The sequence below is a fragment of the Dreissena polymorpha genome, chromosome 10 (assembly GCF_020536995.1).
Source record: "Dreissena polymorpha isolate Duluth1 chromosome 10, UMN_Dpol_1.0, whole genome shotgun sequence".
Taxonomy (NCBI): domain Eukaryota; kingdom Metazoa; phylum Mollusca; class Bivalvia; order Myida; family Dreissenidae; genus Dreissena; species Dreissena polymorpha.
In genome coordinates this window covers 80,717,131-80,727,498 of record NC_068364.1, presented here as the reverse complement: position 1 = coordinate 80,727,498, position 10,368 = coordinate 80,717,131, and the positions used below count along the sequence as shown (strand labels likewise).

The 10,368-nt window shown below is 36.5% G+C and overlaps 1 protein-coding gene across 1 annotated transcript in view; it reads right to left on the bottom strand.

The window, feature by feature from the left end:
* Nucleotides 1-498: 498 nt before the first annotated feature.
* Nucleotides 499-10,368, bottom strand: part of LOC127847350 (protein bark beetle-like) — a 45,488-nt gene continuing 35,618 nt past the window's right edge. The window contains exons 19-22 of the mRNA XM_052379203.1: nt 8,685-8,798; nt 7,664-7,757; nt 6,478-6,740; nt 499-5,428 (exon numbers count right to left, since the gene is read on the bottom strand). Of these exons, the coding sequence (XP_052235163.1) occupies nt 3,686-5,428; nt 6,478-6,740; nt 7,664-7,757; nt 8,685-8,798 (2,214 nt within the window). The 3' untranslated portion in view covers nt 499-3,685. The remainder of the gene's footprint in view (nt 5,429-6,477; nt 6,741-7,663; nt 7,758-8,684; nt 8,799-10,368) is intronic.

Here is a 10,368-nt window from a genome sequence, read left to right as displayed (position 1 = left end):
CTGCCACACTTTTCTGGATCATGCGATACACTTAAAGTTCTTCGTACTTTGTTCATGAAACTTAAAACACCGATAGATGGCAATATGGAGATTATGCACGTCATTTCATTATGTTCCTACGTCAAGAATTATGGTTGTTATGGCAATATTAAAAAAAAACAACAACATATTTCTGACAATGGTGGAGCCGGTTGGGGACATAAATGCTTGGCAATAGTCTTGTTATTTATAACATTTGTTGATAAAAGTAACACATATGATTTATAAACTTAATAGTACGTCAATCTACTCAAATTCTAGAAGCTATACACCTGCCTGTAACGGTAAGTCTAGATCCACCCCCACGAAAAAATACTTATATATTACACCTGGGTGTAACGGTCACATGTCGACCAGTATATATTACTCCGATAGCAATTTTTCATCTGTTTACAGCGGTCACGATGCAGTCATGTCGAGGTGAGAATAGTAAACACTGAAAACTACAAACAAATCCCGAGTGTTTTCAAATTTATGAATCTATCGTACATTTCCATTACAGGTATGACAAAAGAACACGATTCGTTTCAGTATGTATTACATTCAATCTTAAAATGTCCAGATTCCTTGAATAAAAATAAATATTGATAACCAAAGAAAAGTGTTTTTCTTTAATTGATTTTAATAAATAATTGACAAGATCGTGATAACGTTGCCTATTATTCCGTTTTTCTTTAAAATTTATAACTGTTTATGTATAGATCTTTGCGCCAGGTTATCTATATTAGAGTCTAACATTATACCAAATCATACAAATGGTATGATGGTAATACCATGATTTCTCTTTTTCGAAGTGCCATCCGTTATCCAGTATCCGCATGACCAGCGTGCACCACAGTTAGGTAAATTGCAATACGTCTGTTAACCCATTTATGCATAGCGTCTAGAAAAAAAGACTTGGCAAACAGCGTAGACCCAGACGAGACGCCGCATGATGCAGCGTCTCATCAGGGTCTGCACTGTTTGCTTAAAGGATTTTCTGTAAGAAATATAGAAATAAATATACTAGATATCCCTAATTTTGGAAATAAATTGATCCAATTTAGAAAGATGAGAGTCCACTAGGCGTAAATAGGTTAATATCCAGCCAATCTTTCACACGATCACTAGTCCAGAAACACATTAATCATACAAATGACTTGTTTGATCTTAAAATTCCCGCATAAGCTTTGATCAGATTTGGCCAATAACCTGACAAAACTGACTATTTCGGCACCTATATTTCCAAAATATATGAATAAGCTAATTGTGTTTTATCATTTTGCTAGTCATTAGTTTGAAGAACTTTCTCTATTGAAACGTATGGTAAAGTTTCATGACAAAGTTTCTTGATGGTAACAGGAATTATTTCCTTAATTATGTTTCTGGAGTGATATTTACAAGCGTGTTTTGTGATCATTGACACAGTGTAGGGTTTAGTCCGAAAGTTTAACCCCCCAATTCTTTGCATAGACCAATCCGAGGCGTTGAACATAGCTTTAATCATTTGATTATTCATTTTAATCAGCTTTAATCATGCTTACTGTTCTGCTGCAAGTATTGTCCTGTGTGGTATTTGACATGTCATTTGCCTAAGTCATGGAGGATATTAATGATATTCGACATTTGTCATTTGCCCAAGTCATGGTGGATATTAAAAAAAAAATTCTCATGATAAATTGTATTCATAGGTTGCATAATTCCTATATTTAGATTCTGAAACGGAGAGATCTGTCCGTTCATAAACTCGCCAACTCAATTTCAGATGTAAAATTTATTTCTATATAAAAATATATAAATGGAATGTATACAATTTAGATACAGAAATAAGAAAACTACGGATAGATTTTTAAATCAGTGAATACATAAAATGAAGTCTAATTACAAATTTACAAAATAACATTATTAATGGCAATGAAAAAATAAAACTATAGGATGTATATATAACTATACATTGATGAGTCAAAGAAATATATATGTACATTTGTATGGCAGATTTCTCACAATTTAGTTAACGCAACATAAACATCTGTTATAACACTATTATTTTACATCATTTAAATATACACTTTAAATTCGACATAAACCTTACGTTTGCTAAATGAATTGAGCAGAATATATACAAGTTAAATTATGCACATCGAAAATGTCCAGAAAAAGGCATCAATATATTACTACCAGCCAATAAAAAAAGTTTATTGATAGATCGTTGATAAGAGCAGATGTACAGAATGAATGCGACCCTCTAAAAGACTAAAGGACCCTCGATATACTGTAAAATCATTTATATTTGTAGGCATACAGTTTTGGGTTTTTAAGAGTTTTTCATGGACACATACAATTTGTGGATTTCTCATAAAAAATAACGAGAGAATAATCCAGTCATTCATTCCCCCATGCGTTTGTGTTCTATTTAAGGATCAGTGAAAAAAAAACAAAATAAACGATACTTAATGTTTCCCACAAATCATTATTTTACAGTATTAATTGCTCTGGAACAAACGTCTACATGCATGTCCATCTATATATATACCCTTTGCATTATAATGTTAATATTTGTAAAAGGAATTCGAGCGGCAACATAAAGGTAAACAGATTGATGAAAGGCAAGTATCAATGATCACATGTTAAGGAATTTGAACTTATCAATCAAATGGGAATGTATGTTCAGACTAGATCTACAATGACCCCTATTTAGATTGAGTGTCAAAATATGTCAATACATAGTCGAATATACAACTTTTGAATGTTGAACATTGTAATGGTAGACATTGTATAAGTAAAAGGTAAATATTGTTTAACCGTTTTCCATTTAGAAGCAAAGTGAAAATGGCTTTGTGCTAACAGCATAAAACAAGAACAGCTTGGGATTAACTCACAGTCTGTTCAGGTTTTATGCGGTTTGCTGCTCATCAGTATCCAAGGGTTGGAAATGAAGCCTTTAAAACTTGAATCTAGTAAGAAAGGTCTTTAATTAAATTTACCTATCTAATGGACTACAAATGCATGAAAATACGTATCTAGGTGGTAAAGAGTAAACATGCTAATGTATGTTACGGGACATTGTTACTCACATGTGTTCATATAAATGTTTGTATGCACCAAAAATTGTACAATTTGTACAAATTAAAATAATAAAGAAGAAAATCTAAATAGGAGTAAGTAACAAACACACAACCGTAAAGCTCTGTTTAACATTGTGTCAGTGCTATGAAGTAATATGTGAAAATAAACAAAACAAACAGATACTATACTGAAGATGATACATGATCAATATTTACTGCATACAACACTTAATGTGGTCCAAAATTGACATCAAAGATAAAAAAAAATGACATCAAAGATATTAAAACGATAAAGTGATGTCCTCCAAGTGTTTGGTTAAATTATTCACCTTGATATGTTTTCAAAATTACAAAATAATGAAAAGTATTTGCTACAGGTGCATTTTAAAGCAAAACCATAAATATAACAATGCTATTTTCCACAACCAGTTAGCACAAAACAATACAAAGTAATCTTTAAAAAAAAATGTTTAATTCCACCGCACTTTTTGCCACAGTCTTTATTCTGGAATAGAGTTGCAGTTAATACATGCAGTTCAATTTTGTGCTTTATCTGCACTGTTAGAACGGCATTGCTTGTGTCATTCCATACATATACATTTTCAAATCTCTGTTTCTACAGATTTCTGTTGCCGAGGTTTCTCAAAATCTGTGGAATTCTCCTGAATTTCACTATCATATGATGCCACACTCAGAGACGCAAAGTCTGTGCTCATATTATCACGTGACCTTGATAAATATTCTCTAGACCGTGACAGATTTTCTCTTGAGCGAGACACATTATTTTGCTGCTGTCTAGGGGATTGTGCAAAGTCATTTCTTGGCATTAAGTTCACCCCAGTTGACAATGGAGTATTTCTTGCCTGAGGAGGATTGTAGTCATAGTAACCAGGGGTTGTGTCTACAAGTCTTGGACCAGCACCTGTGGGGGGTTTGTATCCACCGTCGTAACTCTCATAGTCAGAATTGTTTGTAGACACACTAGGGTGTTGGCCAATTAAATGGCGGCTCTTCATGGGCGTACGAGTGTTGGAAGGAAGATAATCCATGCCTGAGGACAAGGGACTGTAATCTGTGTTCAGAGGCGTTCTACGATCCAGATAATCTATCCCTGGATTAGCAGATGGGATAGGGTACCTGTTATCAGGTGATGGTCCATACCTATTGCTTGGATTGTAATTGTTACCGGGATGGAGTGGTTCATATGCTGGAGTAGGAGATGGTTTGTAACTATCGCTGTCTTGCCGTTTTGGAAGAAGATTTTCGCGACTGTTGCTTAATTGCAACATTGGTGACTGCCTTTCCTCTTCAAACCTTGGCCCACTTGCGCAAGGCAAGAATTCAATGCCAGCTCCGAGTGGTGAAGGCACATTTCTACTCGTCAACTCATCCAGCCTTTCTCTGCTCCTACCTACTTGCATTGGGACGTTACTCAAGTTCTCTCTACTTGGTGCCTTTCTGGCTGGATAAGCTGGAAACGAATCTACAGAATCCAGTTTGTCCCTGCTTCCGCGATAATCACTCACTTCATCCTGGCTCAGATTATTCATCTTCAATTCCCTAGGGCTGCTGATGTTCTCTTTGCTTCCGTATGACCTTGCCGACGGGAGGGGCTTGCCGGTAAGTCTTGGGGCAGGAACAGGGAGAGGCTGCTTACGAGGTTTAGACTGGGAGGCTGGGATGTTGAGAGGCAGAGGAGGTGGTGGAAGATTCACGTCACTGTTCTGGCTGTCTGATCTGGAAGACATTTGACCAGCCTGGACATCCTGACCACTGAAACTAGACATTGACCTCGACAGATTACGAGCAGTCCCACTTAAATCCACGCTGCCAGTATCATCCTGTTTAAGATACTGAATCGAGCCATTACTCTTCATCTGAATGGAATCCAACTCTTTCTCCATGGACGGCTTAAATTTCACTGGTGTGAAACTATTCCTTCTGGCCTCCTCCTCCTCCTCATCAGTATCATCAACCTCTTTCTTCATATCATCCTCATCACTTTCCCTATCCGTGTGCTCATGACTCTCATCAGAATACTTATATCCACCATTAGTCTGTTGTTGCCCATGGCGTGCAGCGGGAGGGACACGATCCCTTTCTGCCTCTCGTCGCTTGTCAAACCCATAATCCTCATCTTCGTCATCGCTTTCTTCACTCCTCCCCCTACTCCTGTGAGGTGGACCGTTCTTCACTACCCCGTTGCTATGGTTGCGGCCAGCATACCGTGGATAGTCCTCATCCTCTTGACGACCATGAGCTATCTCTGGTTGCTGCCTCAGACGCCGTCTTACCTCCTTGGTGTCTGTTGTGGTCTCATCATCCGTTATACCTTCAATGCTTACCTGTAACAGAATGTAAGATGACATTAGAATCTGTTGATTGATATCAAAACAAAATAAATTTTCAATTACTTGTGAACATTATCAAAGATCAAATGTTTTATGCAAGGTTTATAATGATTGGACCAAAAAAGTGACTTCAACAGCACAAACAAGGTTTCTCTATAGTAGTATAATCAAAACTGCACTGCAGACCATGGCGACCATGTTTTTCAACAATGAAACACCTCTGAAATATCATCAGAACAAATAGTATCCAATTCAATTAAAACAAGAAACCGTCGGAGACTGGTGATGCTCCCCAAAGGTATTTTTGTCACAATATTGCACTATATATTCAGATAAAAAGAAACGTGTAGTAGTTGGGGGGACAAGAATTGCACTATATAAACAGTTAATGGAAAATTTCAAAAGGCCATAACTCTGTGAAAAATCATCCGACCAGAACCGGCTGATAATATGCACATCTCCTCTTGGTAGTGAAGCTTCCCATAAAGGTTGAATGGATTCCGGTCATTAATTGCTGAGAAATAGCCCGGACAAAAATTGTGCACGGACGGATGGACACATGCACGGACAGACGAAGCGGTGACTATATGCTCCCTCCAAAACATTTTTGGGGGAGCATAAAAAAATAATCAGAGATTGGTCACAAACATGACAAAAATTCTGAGCTGCTTTGTAAGCTATGTTCAGGTAAAATAAAAATCATGAGTGGATCAGAGGAGATTTGAAGTATCTTCCATATTGACGCTACATGGTAATAAAATGTTTTAAGATTCAATTTTATGGCTTGCAAACGGGGAAGTATTTCCTCACACTTATATCATTTTATGTAACCAAACAGACCACCCAACAACCCTTAAATCAACCAATAGATTAATTTCAATATACCTCTTAAAAGCTGGTACATTAGTCATATCTAAATTCAAATTTTATTTGTCTCAAATAACTTTTGATTATCATTCCATAGACTCATGCTGCCGTTTAAAGTCAAACAATGAAGAATTTCAACTCAAGTTAGCAGTTTAACCTTATCAAAACCTACGTACCTGTGATGCGCCAAGGGACCTCTGATCATACAGGTATTTCGAAGAAGACAGCGACATCTGTGACCGAGTGCGGATGGTCGACCCTTTGACCGACGCGCGTATAGATTCCTGTCGCTCAAAACGCTCTTCGCTACGTTTCCTGGACTTGACACGCCACAGGATGAGGAGGATAATGACTACTATGACCAGAAACCCGCCAACTCCTGCTGCTATGCCGATCACGGCCATGTGGATGGTGGACCCAGGTGGTGAGATGTACGGGTCTGTGGGTATTAACAGACATGATCATAACTGATATAGGAAATGTACAGATTCAGTATAAACACATTGTCGTAACTCGTATAGTTCACTCAGAACATGCAATGTCTATTGTTTGAGCTGTATGCTATTCTTAACCCTTTGCATGCTGGGATATTTGTTGTCTGCTAAATTGGTGTTTGCTGAATTTCTAAAACCATCATTTTCTTCACTTTTTTTCAAAGACCTATATCAGAATAGCAAACAGTTTGGATCCTGATCAGACGCCACGTTTTGTGGCGTCTGATCTGGATCCAAACTGTTTGCAAAGGCCTTTAAAATTCGGTTCCAGCGCTACAAGGGTTAACACCACAAACATCATACTTAATACTAACACTGGCATGAGGCTAAATAATTCTAAATAACAATCACTAAATTATTGACCAATTTTAAATAATGTTGAATGTTAAGGTTTATATTAACAAATTATAACACATATACTAACAGCTTAGCAAAAGGAGTATTTCAATCACTGACATGAATGTGTTTGTAATAGATAGTTTCTCAGTTAACGCTTTGAGATATGATTTTCTGAATCAAACTTTTTACCTATTCTGTAATAAATATAGTTCATTTAAAGGTTTCCATTTTTAGTGATTTCAACTGTAAAACAAGCCGATAAATGTTAAAACTTAACATATTGGTGTGCATTAACATTCACTGAAAGTATATGATGCCTGCAACTAAATTTCAGTTTGATAGACCGGAACTGTGCAAAATACTGTAGACATTAATGCCAAACAATGCAAATACTGTAAACATTAATGTCAAACCAGGCAATAGACTGTAAACATTAATTCAAAACAACACAAACAACTGTCAACATTTATGCTAAACCATGTAAAATACTTTATACATTAATGCCATAACTAAACAACAACTAGTCTACCTTTCTCGCAGACGAATGGATGCATGACATAGAAACAGTCATATTCCTCAACGACGTAGTTTTTCTCGAAGGCACTACACCGTCCACTAGTCACCTTGAACAAAAATTATTTGGTGGTACTAATAAGATTCATTTAACATTGGCAAGATTAATTATGCTTGCTGATAAATATCTTAATAAGTTGCTCTCTCACAATAATATCTCAACAAGTAAGGCTTGGAGACTAATATCTTCACAAGTTATGCTCACAGACAAATATCTTTACAAGTTACTCTTGGAGACAAATATCTTAACAAGTTATGCTTACAGACAAATATCTTGACAAGTAACGCTTGGAGACAAACATCTTAAAAAGTTCTACTCACAGACCAATATCTTGACAAGTTACACTTGAAGACAAATATCTTGACAAGTTATGCTCACAGACAAATATCTTGACAAGTTACGCTTGGTGACTAATATCTTAACAAGTTATGCACACAGACCAATATCTTGACAAGTAACGCTTGTTATGCTAGCAATGGCTTTCAAACCTACAGATTTACATGATGATACTATAATATGAGTACCCTGTTGACAAAAATTGATATATTACAGTAACAACAAAATCCATAAACATGTCGAAGAGTTAGAAACAATAAACAAATGTATTGAATAAAACGTAATGTTTTTTTCAATGGCTTTCTTTTTTTGCCATTTTTAAATAGTATTTTTCTAAGTGTTAAACTTGACCTAGTTTGTGACCTTACATGACCATATACGTTTTCTAACAAATTTTCCTGAAGATCAGCCAATAAACATGTCCTCTAATGTGTAAACAAAGCAAATGTAGCTGAAAAAACATAGTACCACTCGAAAAGACACATCAATGACCCTATCTTGTTGAAACTTGGTCAAAATGTTTATCTTGACCGTATTTTGGTCACATTGATCACATCTAGGTCAAGTTTGAGTCTGAGTCATGTGCTTCCAAAAACTAGGTCACAAGGTCAAACCTTAGATACTGCTACTAGTTACTCACCTCTGAGTACACCCACACTCGCTGGTTCTCAGAGTACACATTCATGATCAGACGGATGTACTTGCGGATGAACTCCTGTTTACCCTTGGCCTCGGCAAGAAATCCACCATTTTCCTAAAATGTAGACACAATTTTGAACTTATTTTATCCCTTTACCACTTAGTTACGTATTTTGACACATTTGTAGTCCCTTAGAAAAGTAAAATTTGATTAAAGACCTTTCTTAGTATATTCAATTTTTAAAAGCTTCATTTCCAACCCTTAGATACTGATGAACAGCAAACACCATAAAACCTGAACAAATTGCGAGTTACTCGCAGGCTGCTCTGGTTTTATGCTGCTTGCTTCTGAGTGGGAAAGGATTAAGAAATGTATGTGAATGATTCAGCTTTATCATCCAAATTTGTTTATCAAGTAACATAAGAGATCCATCAGTTTCCTAGAATGTAGACAGCATTTGTACTTTGTTTCAGTTACTTTTGTAAGCCATGTAAATGATTCAAATTAGTTAAGAAACCTGAAGTATGAAGTAACAGAATATGTTTAAAACAATAACATAAGAATAGAAATAAACAAGAATATCAGTGAAACTGATGGATGCTCCCTGATGATGCGCTTTGTCAACCTATGTGTTTATAACCAACTAAACAAGAGCTGTCAACATAGGATGACTTATGCCCCCTATAAAGGCTTTGATAGAAGTTATGAGCTTTTTTCAAAACCTAAACACAGATTTGGAAACCTAAACGGCGGACCCTAAGTTCAAGGTCAATGTCACAGCGGTCAATATAGGTGTGCGTATGGAAAGGCCTTGTCCATATACACATTCATACCAAAAATGAAGGTTATATCTCAAGGGACATAGAAGTTATGAGCATTTTTCAAAACCTAAACCCAGATTTCAAAACCTAAACGCGAACCCTAAGTTCAAGGTCAAGGTTACAGGGGTATATTTTCGTGTGCGTATGGAAAGGCCTTGTTCATATACACAGGCATGCCAAATATGAAAGTTTTATCTCAAGGGACATAGAAGTCAAGAGCATTTTTCAAAACCTAAACGAAGATTTCGAAACCTAAACGCGGACCCTTCAAGGTCAAGGTCACAGGAGTAATTTTTTTTGGGCGTATGGAAAGGCCTTGTCCATATACACATGCATACCAACATGTATACCAAATATGAAGGTTATATCTCAAGGGACATAGAAGTTACGAGTATTTTTCCAAACCTAAACGCAGATTTCAAAACCTAAACGCGACCCTTAGGTGAAGGTCAAGGTCACAGGTGTAATTTTTTTGTGGGTATTGAAAGGCCTTGTCCATATACACATGCATACCAAATATGAAGGATATATCTCAAGAGACATAGAAGTTATGAGCATTTTTCGAAACCTAAACGCAGATTTCAAACCTAAACGCGGACCCTAAGTTCAAGGTCAAGGTTACAGGGGTAAAATTTTTTGTGCATATGGAAAGGGCTTGTCCATATACACATGCATACCAAATATGAAGGTTATATCTCAAGGGACATAGAAGTCATGAGCATTTTTCAAACTTAAGGCAGATTTCAAAAACCTAAATGCGGACCCTAAGTTCAAGGTCAAGGTCACAGGGGTAAAAAATTGTGTGCATATGGAAAGGCCTTGTCCATATACACATGCATACCAAATATGAAGGGGGCATAAAA